General features: G+C 37.4%; 1 protein-coding gene across 2 annotated transcripts in view; it reads left to right on the top strand.

The window, feature by feature from the left end:
• bach2b (BTB and CNC homology 1, basic leucine zipper transcription factor 2b) overlaps nucleotides 1-15,388 on the top strand; it is a 273,549-nt gene extending 258,161 nt beyond the window's left edge. For both annotated transcript variants that reach the window (XM_043685186.1, XM_043685188.1), the window contains exons 4-5: nucleotides 4,655-4,861; nucleotides 11,349-15,388. In XM_043685186.1, the coding sequence (XP_043541121.1) occupies nucleotides 4,655-4,861; nucleotides 11,349-11,837 (696 nt within the window). In that variant the 3' untranslated portion in view covers nucleotides 11,838-15,388. The remainder of the gene's footprint in view (nucleotides 1-4,654; nucleotides 4,862-11,348) is intronic.
• Nucleotides 15,389-15,694: the final 306 nt, after the last annotated feature.

Here is a 15,694-nt window from a genome sequence, read left to right as displayed (position 1 = left end):
TCTTTCAAAATTTTATAGATTCTGAAAAGATTCCTGCGGACTGGAAAATTGCAAATATAACACCATTATTTAAGAGGGGGAGAAGAGACAGAATGGATGACCACAAACCTGTTAGTTTAACATCAGTAGCAGGTAAAATGTTGGAGTGAATTATAAATGATGCCATAACTGGATAATTAGAAAAAAATGGGGTTGAGTCAAAATTGATTTATGTACGATTAATCATGATTGACAGACTTATTGGAGTATTTTAAGGACTTTGGGGAGTTTGCATTGATAAACGTGGTGTATTTGGATTTTCAGAAGACTTTTGATAATGTCTCATACAGGAGATTAATAACTAAAATTATAACTTATAGGAATGGGAAAATATACTCATTGATCAAGTATCGGTTAAGAGACAGCAAGCAGAGAGTAGAAATAAATGGCTCATTCTCAGAAAGGCTGACATTTAAGAATAGAGTACTACAGGGGCCAGTTCTATGTCAACAGCTGTTCACAATGTAAATAAATTATTTTCATATGTAGATTAATTGTATTATTTCTAAATTTGCTAATGACATAAAAATGAATGTAAGTTGTGAGGAGGGTGCAGAGAGGCTTCAATAGGACTTGCAATATATATGAATACGTGTGAAATTTTTCACTTAGATAGAAAAAAAGTTAGAGGCAGAATATTTCTTAAATAGTTGAAGTTGAAGAAGTGCAGGAACCCAAAGGACCCTGGTGTACTTGTTTATGAGTTACTAAAATTTAACATGGAGTTGTACTGAATAATAAGGAAGCAAATGCCTTCATTAGAAGGAAATTTGAATACAAAAGTAAAGTTGACTTGGTACAGTTGTGAGTTGTATAGAGCCTTGGTGAGATCTCATCTGGACTGTTATCTACACTCTTGATCTCCTTAGGTAAGGAACAGTATACTTGCCATAGATGAACTGCAATGGATTTTCATGAAGTTCATCCCAGAAATGGCTTGAATGATTTATGAGGAGGGATTGAGAAGACTAGGTCTGTATTACCTAGCATTTTGAACAATGAGGGGTAAAACATACAAAATTATTTTGAATGAACTGGACAGAGTAGATATTGGGAAGATTGGTAGGAGAATAGGACCAGGGTACATAGCCTGAGTGTAAAAGGAAGATGTTTTAGAATGGAGATAAGGAGAAACTTCTTCAGCCAGAGAGTGGTGAAGCTATGATATTCACTGCCACAGACCATTGAGTATATTTAACACTGAGATAGATAAGTTCTTGAATATCAAGGGCTACAGGGAGAAGGTGGGAGAATGAGGTTGAGAAACTTGTCAGCCATGATTGAATAGTGGGAACAGATTTGATGGGCTGATGGCTTTTTCTGTGCTTCTATATCTTATGGTGAATCTTTGCAATTGCCTTCCACAGACAGCTGTAGAAGCTCTATCATTGAGCATGTTTAAGGTAAAATTTGTTAGTTTTCTGGAAACAAATAATATGAAGGGAAAGGAAGATAGTTCAGGTAAATGGTGTTGATGTTGATGAACAGGTATGATCTAGTTGAATGCTGGAGCAGTCTTGACAGTCTGAATGACTACACCTGTACCTATTTTCTGATCTGCTAAAGTAATCATGTTAAGAAAGTTGTATGTTCATATTTCAGCGACCAGCAAAAATCAGGAACTTGCATGCCTCACTTTCAAAATACATAAGTGCCAAATATTGCATATGTATTAACCAGAAATTTCTTATCCCAGTGAGGAGTCGATTTGCATGTCAATATTGTGACTTAACTGTTTTATATGTCAGAAGGTATCATGTACTGACCATGTAATGAAGATGTGCTCCTTACTGCAAAGTATTTTTGACTGTCCTATTTTTTAATAAGTCTATAATGAATGAGACAGTACAAGAGCATTAATCTAGCTGATATGTTCCTGCACCATTGAATTCAACCCACCATGAGACTCATGATGCATTTGCTAAATATACTGAAAATTGTATCTCAAGTATAAATAACCACTAGGTTTGCACTTTCACCGACAAGCTTCAGCATTAATGTCCTTCCTGTTCTAATTTCAGCAAAACCTTCAACAATATTTCATCAACTCCTGTCTGTGCTATTTATTACAACATTAACCCATTTAATATATTAATGTTTGGGCAAAGATAGTCATGAATGTGATGTCTAGTGAAGTAAAATGATGCACAAAGGAAACAAACCAATATGGGTTCTAAATATCATCTGACCATTGGAAGGTACAGATGGTGGGTGAAGGGTGAAATTGTCATGATGTTACATTTTGATAAAGACAAATGGAAACTTGGAGGAGAGATGCACAGTAACTTTGTCTTGGGAAAATGATCTCGAAATCTTCTACTTGTTTTATTCCCTCATGGGATGTGGGCGTCACTGGGTGGCCAGCATTTATTGCCGGTCCCTAGTCGCTGTTGAGGAGGTGGTAATGAGCTACCTTCTTGAATCGCACCATATACTATATGGGGACTGAAAATGCTGTTAGGGAGGGAACTCCATTAATATTTTGAAATGCTTGACAGGACTCTCTGTATGCAATATAGAACAAATATGGTTCTGTATCTTTTACCTTTGAAGAAAATAAAGTTGGGATAAATTGATGGCAAGAAGCTATCTGGATTGAAATAGTCTAAGCAATGGAAAATAGGTCATTATAAATAGAATTAAAGGTCTTGGACAATACATATTATAATATTTAACAGTAAGCAGTGTTGAAGGAAAAGTAAATGGTCACAATATATGAAGAACAATGCCTTTAGTGTTTGGACATGTTACACCTTAATATATTTTGAATTTGTCAAATTTGCTCTATAAAGAGCGAAATAATTTCATTCTATATGGTTTAAAATATGTCCGTTGCAACAAGGATTTATTTTTATTCAGAAAAACCTTATTCATAAAAGACACGAGATTCACTTGCTTATGAAAGAGAGCTATTTAGTTAGCCTACAAGTGTACATATAGCAACTTGTCTTAGCTGGGGCAGAATACAAGAGTAAGAAGGTTATGCCGGAACTGTATAAAACACGGGTTAGACCACATCTAGAGTACTGCATACAGTTCTGATCACCATATTATAGGAAGAATATGTTTGCATTAAAGAGGATGCGGAGATGACTTACGAGGATGTTGCCTGGGCTGCAGGATCTATGCTATAAGAAGAAAGTGAACAGGCTGGATTGTTTTCATTAGAGAAGTGAATGTTAAGCAGAGACCTGATGGAGGTGTATAACATAATGTGGGCATGGAAAGGATGGATAGAAAGACATTTTTTATATGTAGAGGAGTCAATAACCAGGGTGCATTGATTTAAGGAAGAGATAGAAGGATAAGAGGAAAGTTAAGTGGAGATTTTTATCATTCAAAAAATGATGAGAGTCTGAAATTTACTACCCGAGAGGTGGTGGACATGGGTACAATCAAACATTTGTGAAGTATATAAATGACACTTAAAACACCATAGCACGCAAGGCTACAGACCAAGCGCTGAAAAATGGGATTAAATTAGATAGATGCTTGACAATTAGTGTGGACATGATGAGCCAAATGGCCCCATTCCATGCTATTAAACTCTATTTGTTGAAACAGATTCTTTAAGTTAAGTGTCATGCTGCCATTATTATAGCTGATAACTTACTGCAGTAGAGCATAATGATTGGATTAACAGAAATATAAAGTGACAGAAAGGAAAAATGAGAAAAATTAAAAATAGCTCGAAGAATAAATTACTACGTATACAAGTGAAATGCAACCATATCTCTTTCTGAGTTTCCAAGCTTATGTGACATAACCTGACTGCGAATCACATCATTGGAAGGGTCCATATACCAGTAATTTGCAGCCTGCAATAAGTTTATTTCCTAATTCCACATCTTGTCGGATTCCTTGACACTATGAAGAGGAAGACAGCAAGCTTCCATATTTGCCAAACTAGTAGCAGAGTGTTGTAAAACATGCAGGAATTTTGGTGATTTGTAACTCAATGCTTATTTCTGTCTGTAAATTGCTTGGATTGATGTTTAAGCCGTAGCAATGATGTAAACTAGCCATTTATATTGAACGTGTGTTTACATTGTAGTTACACAAATTCATTAAAATGTAGCTTTATTACAGAGATTACCCAAATAACATTTTCATTCTGAGAGCCTCATTCTTTTTACAATTGTTGCTATCACAGCGTCAATGAAAATGTGTTGTCATGTATTGCTAATGCAGCTGAACCTAAAGGATGAAAGTGATATAACTACCTATTATTATTGTTGTGCAGAATTTTGATGACTCATTCTGTGAGTGCCACCTGCAGTCTGAAAACTATGTTGCAAAGCTGTTGGACTTTGTACAAAGATACTGTAAATAATACTAAAGATCTTTAAAATTCTGTTAAGTTTAAGTATCCAGCATATTAAAGACTTTGCTAATTCATGAATCTTGCAATTATTGTGACCAGACCAGTATTGTATATTATATCACAAGGTGTTCAGGCTCTCTCTGGAACCAACATTTACGGGACATGAATTGTTCTTTGTGTCTTGTTGTATTGTTTTCAATGCAATACATTTTTGAATTTGGACCCTGTTAATGATATATGCAAATTTCACATGTTCCAATGTATTAACTATCCAATTATCTTGTCTTTTAGGTCAAACTTCCCTTTCCAATTGATCAAATCACAGATCTTCCAAGGAATGATTTCCAAATGATGGTGAAGATGCACAAGTTAACCTCTGAGCAACTGGAGTTCATTCATGATGTTCGCCGGCGGAGCAAGAATCGGATAGCAGCCCAACGATGCAGGAAGAGAAAACTGGACTGCATTCAGAACCTGGAATGTGAAATTCAAAAGTTGGTAAGTAGATTTCAAATAATTGGTCAACTCAGACATTTGTGAGTGCTTGCTGCCTGTCCTTTGCACCTGGTTGCGAAACTTTCCTAAAAATGAAGCTTAGTCCTGACTGATGCTTTCTGAGCTTTGGAAGGTGCCAGGGATTTACGTCCACATAATCGAAAAGCTTTCAGTGTAAACCTAAAGATGTTCTCAAAAATAACTGAGCTCTAATTAACCTAAGGTCATATTTATAACAATGTGATATAATTGTGGCTTTAAGAAAGACAAATATTTATGTTGAGTTCTTAAATTTCAATTCGTATAACAGTCGTGTTCTTATAAAGCGGTTGATAAAAGTAGGTTGTTACTTGCACAGTTACATTCCTTGGCTTTTATATATGCTGTGTGGATTCAATATCGATAAACTTCCTTGCTTCTGATCAACTAAATTGAGCTAACTCCTATCAGTTCCCAAAGAGGATTTCTTTAGCTGTGGGAAGTGGTCAAATAAACCTTGTGTGATGTCATGGCTTAGATTAGAAACTACTTATGAACAGATTTATTAACAATACAATATATTTAATAACAACACCTTTCACCTGATGCCTGTCTGACATAACTCAAGGTTTTATACTTGAGACCGTCCTATGTATGAACTTAACGCAATCTGGACAAGTGAGACATAACGTTCGATAGATAATTGTAAATCTTTAAAAAGAGACATGAACAACATAGAAAATCAATTATTAACTGCTAATTTCTTTCAACTTTGATAATCTGGCCTCTCCCCAAAGAGAGTTGCTTTCAATATACAAACTTGATAAAGGAGAGCCAATGGATGTAGTATGCTTAACTTTTCAGAAGGCTTTTGTTAAAGTCTGTCACAGGAGGCTGTTTAGCAAAAGTAAAGGGATAAGAGGTAAAGTACCAACATGGATTAGTGATTGGTTGGCAGACAGAAAATAAAGTAGAAATAAATAGGCAATTCTCCTGTTGGCAGACTTGTGATTGGTGGGATACCACAAGGATCAGTACTTGGGCCCCAGCTATTCACAATATGTATCAGTGATTTGGATGTTGGGGCCAAAAGTAATATTTCCAAATTTGCAAATGGCGCAAAGCTAAGCATTATTATGTGTTGTGAGGAAGATGTAAATCAGCTTCAGGAGGACTTGGACAGGGTTAATAATTGGGCAAGAGTATTGCAGATGGAATATAGTGTGGAAAAATGTGAAATTATCTGCTTTGGTAGGAAGAACAGATGTGCAGAATATTAAATGGTGAGAGTTTGGAAAATAGAGATGTGCAAAGGGACTTGAAAGTTCTACTCAATAAGTCACTGAAAGCTAAAGTGCAGGTACAACACGCTTTAGGAAGGTTAATGGAATGTTAGCCTGTATCATTGGAGGATTTGTGTACAGGAGCCATGAGATCTTCAGTTGTGTAGGAGCTTGGTTAGACTAAACTGGGAGTTTTGTGTACAGTTTTGATTTCTTCATCTCAGGAAAGATATTATTGCCAGAGACACAGTGCAACAAAAGTACACCAGGTTTGCTCCCAGGATGTCCTGTGAAGAAATATTGAGGAAACCAGGCCTGTATTCTCTACAGTTTTGAAGATTGAAACTTAAAAAGTACATAAAGGGGATAAGGTAGATGCAGATGTAAGATGTTTCTCCTTGTTGGGCGTAGCCTAGAACCAAGGCTAAAAATTTAAGTTTAAAAATAAAGGGGATGCTACTCAGCTCTGGGATGAGGAGATCTATTTTTCACTGAGGGTTGTGAACCTTCATAATCCACAACCACAGAGCACTGTGGAGCTTGAGTCTTTGAGTGCATTTCAGATAGATTTCTGATTACCAGTGTCCTTACAGAGTTACAGGGAAGAGGTGGGTAAAAGACATTGGGTTGTTCCGTCAGCCATGAGCGTAATCAGTGGCAGAATGTTCTGCTCCAATGTTTCTCAACAACTGCCACTTTTAAGAGTTCTAGCAGTAGCAGCATGGGTCCTAACTGATGCCTGAGGTGCACAGAGAGACAATAAGGGGTCTTAAGGTACAGGCAAGTTGAACATGCTAGCAGTAAACCATCAAAACCAGGCTACTCACAAGCAATGCCACAGTAAGACCCATTTTAGTATGTTAAACAAAACATTAAACATTCAATGGATGTTGTTCGTCAGAAGCAAAAACAGAAATTGCTGAAAAAGCTCCGCAAGTCTGGCAGCATCTGTGCAGAGAAATCAGAGTTAATGTTTTGGGTCCGGTGACCCGTTCTGAGGAAGAGTCACTTAACCTGAAATGTTAACTCTGACTTCTTTCCACTGACACTGCCAGATCTGCTGAGCTTTTCCAGCAATTCCTGTTAAAACATTCAATCTGTTTTATGGTTGAAGACTCTTAATTTTATCTTTCTATTGCCTTTCATTGCTGTTGTTGGGCTTACTTGCTAAACATATGTTCCTTAGTGTATTTATCTAGACTGCAAAGATATCAGCCAGAAGGTGCACAGCAAATGCCACTGCTCATGGACTGGGGCCAGCAAATTGTTTGCTGCAGTGCATTGCTAAGATTGCTATTTTCATCTCTCTGCCATCAGCAGCTCTAGTCGAGTGAGATGTATGTATCACACAATCATGGGAATAGGTGCAGAATTAAGTTACTTAACAAAGAAATGACTTGATAATTGTAACAGAGACCTGGACTGAGCATTGCAAAAGATAGAGAATTTAAACTCTCCCTCTCATCCTCCTACAAAAAGTGATGTCTAGTACCTGACACAATAGAAACTGAGGTGAATATATCTTTTTTTTCAAATAAATATGAATATGTGATATTCATCAATTATCACTTACAACAGCTCAGCGTTCCACTTAACAATGCCTGGTTTAGTCTCTATTCAGCAAATATTTGCATATAATTACAAAGGCATTTATTGCAGCTTTTGGACAAGGAGGAAATTTTAACTCAGCGTAGGTTTCTATCTTGGTTGCAGCAACTAGGAGACTGTGTTATTTTTAATTGTCAGGAAACTGTCCTCCTGGGACAAGCATAAAGAGAAAGCAAAAAACAGCTGTCTGAAGGTGAATTTTGGGGAGGCTTTGGTCTTATGCTCACTTTCAGGAAGTGTCGTTCATTTTTGACAATTTGGAGGGTCTTGCAGGAGGAAAAATTGAAGAAGTAGTCTTGGGCAGGTGGATGTGATTTTCTTTATGGCGCCCAGAGGAGAACTTCTGCTCTACTGATCGCACAGTGAAAACTTGTACATTTATCCTAAGGGCTATTTCTGCCTTTAAACATGCCTGCTTTTTATGGCTTTTACCTGCTCTGGGCAGGCACACTATCCATTTGCAAAACCTTTACAGTATTCATTGGAGGTGGCTGATATCTGAATAGATATGTAACCTGCTCATTTTTAACTGTAGCCCCTACAGGCAGGCAGATGAGGTTCAAGTATTCTTCATAGTTCAGTCTTATCAAAATCTACAACTTCAGTCAATTGACTGACCGATTTAAAAAGGCATCTAATTTCAATAACAAACCTCTATATTGAAAAGTTTAATATTGTTGAGTAACCATGTTTCATCGCAACTAGTGTTTCAATTTAGTTAGGTATAGGTCTAAATCTGCAAACAGCTGCCACAATAAAATGTATAAATGTGAGGTGATGCATTTTGGGAGGTCAAATGCAAGAAGAAAGAATATAGTAAATGGCAGAACCCTTAGGAGTACTGATATAAAGAAAGATCTTAGGTACAGGTCCATAGCTTCCTGGAAGTGGCAATACAAGGGAGTGGAGGTAAAATGACCATCAGACATGTTTGCCTCCAATGATCAGGACATTGAGTATAAAAGTTGGTAAGTGATGTTATAGAGTCACAGAACCATAGAGATGTACAGCATGGACACAGACCCTTCGGTCCAACTCATCCATGCCGACCAGATATCCCAAATTAATCTAGTCCTCTTTGCCAGCCCTTGGCCCTCTAAATATCCTTACTCATCCAGATGTTTTTTAAATGTTGTAATTGTACTAGCCTCCACCATTTCCTCTGGCAGCTCATTCCATACACACACCAACCTTTGTGTGAAAAAGTTGCCCATAGGTCCTTGCAGCTGAATAAAATTTTAGTTAGGCCACATTTGGAGTATTGTGTACTGTTCTGATTGCCACACTATAGGAAGGATGTAGAATATTTGGATAGAGTGCAAAAGAGGTTTGCTACGATGATGCCTGGATTGGAGTGTCTTAGCTATGAAGAGAGGTTGGACAAGTTTGGATTGTTTTCACTAGAGTGTTGGAGGCTGAGGGACAACTTGTTAGAAATATATAAAATTTTGAGAGGCATGAACAGGGTGGCAAGTCTTTGTCCCAACATGGAAATATCAAATACTAACACTAATTACAGTGAGGCAACAATGGACAATTTCCTGACCTAGATTATACACAGTTCTGAGCAGCTTGGAAAAATGATGGCAGCAAAAAGTATTATAATGTTATTGTAAGACCATCACTAAAATATGCAGTCACTACTCCTGAGCTTGGCAACAACGCTGTGTGACATATTCAGGCCACTTGAGAGCTTCAGGCACTTTGCTGAATTTGGCAAATTATTTTCTTCTTCTGAGCATCCTGTAGTATATTTAGATTCTAACTCTTCAATTTATTATATGCCCTTTATAACACTTTACAATACTACTCTCATGGTTGCATGTCTGCAATATGAAGGAACATTTTTTTTTAGAAAATTCAATTATCCAAATTCTTTGAGTTCTGACGGCAGTTTATTTAGAACAGGACTCATACTAGTTTACTGCATTTTGTGTTATTTTGAACCCTCCATTTTCCCTCTTCTATATGTTTCTATAACCACCTTGTGGCTACCTGTTGTCTCTTACAAAAAGCTAGGTCTCATGTGAACCAAGATAGTTAGTGCCAATAGGCACATTAACTATGGAGGGTATTGAGATTAAGCAATCCTGCCAAACTAAACGTGTTGTCCAGGTCTGATGGCCACAGGCCACTACGATCACCAAGGTCATTGGAAAGCAATTGAGGACGTTCTGGCTGATGTTTTTCCCTCCAGTCTTCAGTAGCTGAGTCACCAGCTATTGAAGGCAGTGATCTTGCTAATGTCCAGCCGAGGTAAATTAACTCACCACAAACCGTGACTCAGACCTCAGACTTTTTAGATCTATGTGGCTCACTGCCACAGATTTTAACCAAAAAACTATAAAAGGTTTGCTTTCTTTGTTTTGAACCCTGAGAAACCCTATAGTAACTGTAGGCCGGTGAGTCTCACTTCTGTTGTGGGCAAAGTCTTAGAGAGAATTGTAAGGGATAGGATTTATGCACATCTGGATAGGAATAATGTGATCAAGGATAGTCAGCATGGTTTTGTGAAGGGCAGGTCGTGCCTCACAAACCTTATTGAATTCTTTGAGAAGGTGACTAAGGAGGTGGACGAGGGGAAAGCGGTAGATGTGGTGTATATGGATTTTAGTAAGGCGTTTGATAAGGTTCCCCATGGTAGGCTACTTCAAAAAATACGGAGGTATGGCATTGAGGGTGAGTTGGAGGTTTGGATTAGGAATTGGCAGGATGGAAGAAGACAGAGGGTAGTAGTTGATGGCAAAGGCTCATCTTGGAGTGCCGTCACTAGCGGTATTCCGCAAGGATCTGTTTTGGGACCATTGCTGTTTGTCATTTTTATAAATGACCTGGAAGAGGGGTTAGAACGTTGGGTGAGCAAGTTTGCGGATGATACGAAAGTCGGAGGAGTTGCAGACAGTGAGGAAGGATGTGGCAGGTTACAGAGGGATATAGAGAAGCTGCAGAGCTGGGCAGAAAGGTGGCAAATGGAATTCAATGTAGCTAAGTGTGAGGTGATTCACTTTGGGAAGAATAACAAAAAGATGGGGTTTGGAGAAAAGAAGGTTTGGGGGTGACTTGATAAAGGTGTACAAGATGATTAGGGGTTTAGATAGGGTTGACTGTGAGAACCTTTTTCCACGTATGGAGTCAGCTATTACGAGGGGGCATAGCTTTAAATTAAGGGGTGGTAGGTATAGGACAGATGTTAGGGGTAGGTTCTTTGTTCTATGTTCTAATTGGATTGGTATTGTTCCCAAAATTATTCCTCGAATCTCTTTCTTGCCATGTACTGTGAGAACAGGAATTCTAAAGGCAATATGACAATGATATCAAAAGATGCTACTTGCAGCTGATGGGCAAGAAAAAGATTGATAGGAACAGATTGACCATCATTCACTGCCTTCCCTTCATGAATTATAACAATTTATATAAACTTGTTTTTTCAAACCTTTAGTATGTTATTGCTTCTCAAATACCAAATTAATGTGTTTACCTGAGATCTCAGCTTTAGATTCTTGTTTTCTAATGCATTACTGGATATTATGAAGGATTAAAATTTACCCCTTTAAAAATAAATTAAGAGCATGAGTTCTATTAAGAGACTACTTATAACCATTTTCCTATGTTTCTCTCAGGTCTGTGAAAAAGAGAAATTACTGACGGAAAGGAACCAGCTGAATGCCTGTATGGGAGAACTATGGGATAATTTCTCATGCCTTTGCCAGGAAGTATGCGGTGATGTCCAGTTAAACCCAGAGCAGATACAGTCATTGCACAAGTTTTGTCCAGTATTTAGGCCAATGGATGAAACTGCAGCTACAGGCAGTACCACCTTGCCCCTTGCTGGATTAGAGCAGAAGATCTTGAAAACACCGTGCATCGGAGATGGTATGCAGTGCTGCTCAGAGCAAGGAGAGTCCCATCATCAGAACCAGTGGTCACCGAGCCACAATGTAGAAGTGTGCACATCAGGAAATCTGCAAGGGGTTCTCAACCAAGGAACATGCTCAGAAAGGGGGCCCTCACTTGAACAGTGCAGTCAAACTGTGACAGTAGATTTCTGCCAGGAAATGACTGATAAATGTACAACTGACGAACAGCCTAGGAAAGATTGCACCGAATGACTTTTTAATTCTTCCATTTTATTTGTTTCCCTTTAAAGTAAGCAGGAGGTTCAATCAGGATGCAGGCACAGTTCATCTATTGATGTTTTTCTCTTCAATGCACACTACAACAGTCTTAAACTGCAGCAATATTTGGTCTAGGTATTATTCCTCAGAACGACTGAGGTTTATCCTCAATGGTGCTATACCTTGCTTGTGCAGGGAACTTGACAGTGATGACACTGTTATTTTATTATGATTATTAATTATTGTTATTAGGATTTTGGCCTTCATTCTCGAAAGGAAATGGGTCAACAACCCACTTTACCTTGAAGGATCCAATACATAGCTCAGTTGTCTTTTCAGCAAGCTTGGTGGCCCATGTCACACAACAACTCAGGAAATCTTCTGAATATTCAACATAACTCAGTACATGTCAGAGATGATTTTTCATCTAACACCTATTTACTGTAATATACTCCTGCATCCTCTGTTTTAATCTTTAGAATACTGGAACTCACCATCTGGACTGTACAAAGAATTTGGTTACAACATTCCCATTTTGCCTTCTGCAGAATCTGACCGAAACTTTTAAGAATTTAGACAGTTATGTTTTCACACTTGAGCAATATCACTTCTTTGTACTTCATTGTAAGTAAAAAAAAGGATTAATTTGATGTGTATTTGATGTAAATTAAAATGATAAGACATCTCTGGCACTGCTTTGAAAGGTGCCTTTTGAGCAGGGAAGATTTGTTATTATTGCTGATGTAGAACGATACTGGTCAAAACTGCCACTTGCACTCTGTCAATGGATTTGTGATTTCCTACCTAGTGCATTGCACACACATGTTTAAAAACAAAGAAAAGGTGTTCAGAATGATATTATCAGGTTATCTACCTTCCCTACCTAACCAAGCACTGAGAACTAATCCAATTCACTGTAGCCACTGAATTCTCGGAAGTAATCTGGAATGACCAATAACAACTTTTGTAAGTTCAGCTCTTGGTATTCATCAATATTTCCATTTTTAGCTCTTTAAAATTATGTTCAAAGGATCTTCTGGTTGGAGAGTGAGTTAAACAGTGATGTGGATGGAAACTAAAGCACTGGTCACTGAAGCTAAATAAAGTATGTACAAACTTTTGATAAGTTAGAAAGTTAATTTGTTTAATATACTTTTCAAATTACTATATTTATAATATCCCTGCAATCAATTTTTTACTAAAAACAAAAACAGCAACCTGTTCCTAGTCATGCCACTATTGCTTTCTTACTGATTGTGCATAAAGGTCTCACACAAAATCACCTTTTCAATTCTCCTTCCTTTTCTCTATCAAAGCAAGTTACTTCCCCAGTTAAACAGTCTCTAGTAACTTGTGTCACAGTAATCCTGGTGCACAAATTCACTTGAAATGGAGCTGTCCCACCTTGTGTTAACATTCAAAATTCCTACTATGCTGGATGATCATTCAAGGGACCAGGTGACATTTTTTGTCTTTACAATTTGGGTTCATCAAATCCACTGAAAAAGATGACTCATTAATCAGTCCTAATTCATCCAAGTCACTTTTGAGTGAAAATCAGTTGTAGAAATTAAATAGTTGTATCTTACCGTACAATAGTAAATACAATTCCAAAGTACTTCATCAGATGTAAGGAACTTTGGGACACCTTGAAAGTGGTGTATTAAATATTAATATACAAAGTAATAAAGGATGTTACAAGAGAAATAGGTACCGTCACTGCAAAGTAGTAAAGCATTCCATTTCCCAAGTTCCTGACACTAACAAAACAATGTTTAAAAAGATGAATCATTCCTTCAACCTTAAGAGAGCTGAACTGGTAATGTACATTGGTGTTACGTACAAACAACCTGTTTAATACTTAGAGCAACCTCAGCAACAATGAAGTCTGACGTAGCTGAGGTAAGGACCCCAGCTCATTAATGTTGGGAAAGGAAAGCATTAGAAACTAATTGCACTGAAAACAAAAAAAACCCACATACCTAAGGGTCAATTTTGGAAGTAAATATATGGAACTTAATTTGCATTGTACGTTCTGACAGAGCTTATACTGACAGCAGTTGTACCAAGCAAATGCTGCTACTGTTTAGTCCATAAACTTTGCAGCTGTAAAAATATAATTTTGAACATAGTTAGCGATTCTAAGAACTGCATTTAAAATATCATGACCATAAAACAACCTTATTTTCTTGAAATTCAGCAAATATTAATTTAGCCTGACATGTTTGCAAGTGCCAGTTTTTACTTTGTTGCAAGTTTTATTTGAGAACTCAACTTTTGTTTCTGATGCAGCTAGGTGTGTTTAGCAGTTACTCTTGCTGAGCAACACTTTCAGTTTCCAAAAGCAGGAAATGTGAACTTTTGTCAAGATCGTGCATTTCAAACCACTGCTCAAACAGCATTTTTTTATGCTTCAGGAAAGTTAAGCTTAGTATCCATAATTTAGCAGTAAACAGTTTGCATATTTGCTTAATTGATTATATAGCCATTTTTGTTACTATTCTGATTCCTGTTACGTACAAAACTGTTATCAGGAGATTAACAGGAAGCATTATTTATCTCCTGAGTGTTCTTGTATTACACAGTACCCAGACAACCTCATTTCATTTAGTTATATATTGTTGACAAGTTATAAAAGTCAGATTCGGTATTTCAGTTCATAATCTAAAGGTGCCTTCTTTTATTTCAAATTGATTCTGGAACAGATTATTTTTTTCATCAACTTAGTGTAGGTACTGTAAGATTTATAAGGTATAAGATCAACTGCGTACAGTACAATATAATTCTTGTTATTGCTGAAAAGAAAAACATACTGAAGGTATTCGTCTTGCACTCATTAGAACAAATGCAAGAATGCCAAATTTCAAATAATCTCAATTTCTCCCACAAAGAAATGGATGTTGATTGGTTGGCAAGTTGACTGTCATTGGACAAAGAATTGTCATGGAACGTAGGCTCCCTAATCTCCCTGACAAATTCTTGCTAACGTATTGTCCTTGAGAAGATCGTTAATTTGTCAGTGCTAAACCAGAGATCAATGTAGTGAAGTTCATCACTGAAAAGTGCAATGATGTTTCTAACTGGGAGAATGTATAAAATTAGCTTCTACGGAAAACATAGCCAAACACCAGATTTTATATTCAGTCAAAATAATTGGGATAATTATTTTTCAAATGTGTTTATTTATTGTCTAAAAGGCCTAGCATACTCTGTTTTCTTTGAACTACAATAGATAATATACAGATACAAGATTTCTTTTACATTTCATGAACTGACCAAAGTATTACATTCAGTGTTTTGAAAATTTGCCCCGCTAAAAGTGTTGGTCTCAGTGCTTCTTCCTTTTTCGCATGTTAATTTATTATTTGCCATTTTGATTCCATCATCTTGAATAAGTAGTTTCACCACAAAAAAAAGTTAGAATGTGCAAACCCAATTTCAGTGCTAGTTGGTTATTTGATCTTAGCTGGGATGCTGACTGGAATACGACAGAGTCAAGAGTGTGGTGCTGGAAAGACACAGCAGGTCAGGCAGCATCCGAGAAGCTGGAGAATCTGATGAAGGGCTAATGCCTAAACATCGATTCCCCACCTCCTCGGATGTTGCCTGACTGCTGTGTCTTTCCAGCACCACATTCTCGACTCTATCCTCCAGCATCTGCAGTCCTCACTTTCTCCTGGAGTACAACGGATAAGTTCATGCTCCTGGAATGAAGAAAGGAAAATGTACCAGGCAAATCATTGCGGATTGATGTCCAGCAATCCGAGTGTAAATATCAGGTCAGGATAGGATCAGGCTTGGATTTGTCTATAAAAGGCTTATCTATACTCACTGCTGAGACTCCAATATGA

The sequence above is a fragment of the Chiloscyllium plagiosum genome, chromosome 3, assembly GCF_004010195.1.
Source record: "Chiloscyllium plagiosum isolate BGI_BamShark_2017 chromosome 3, ASM401019v2, whole genome shotgun sequence".
Taxonomy (NCBI): Eukaryota; Metazoa; Chordata; class Chondrichthyes; order Orectolobiformes; family Hemiscylliidae; genus Chiloscyllium; species Chiloscyllium plagiosum.
This window is presented reverse-complemented; position numbering and strand designations above follow the sequence as displayed.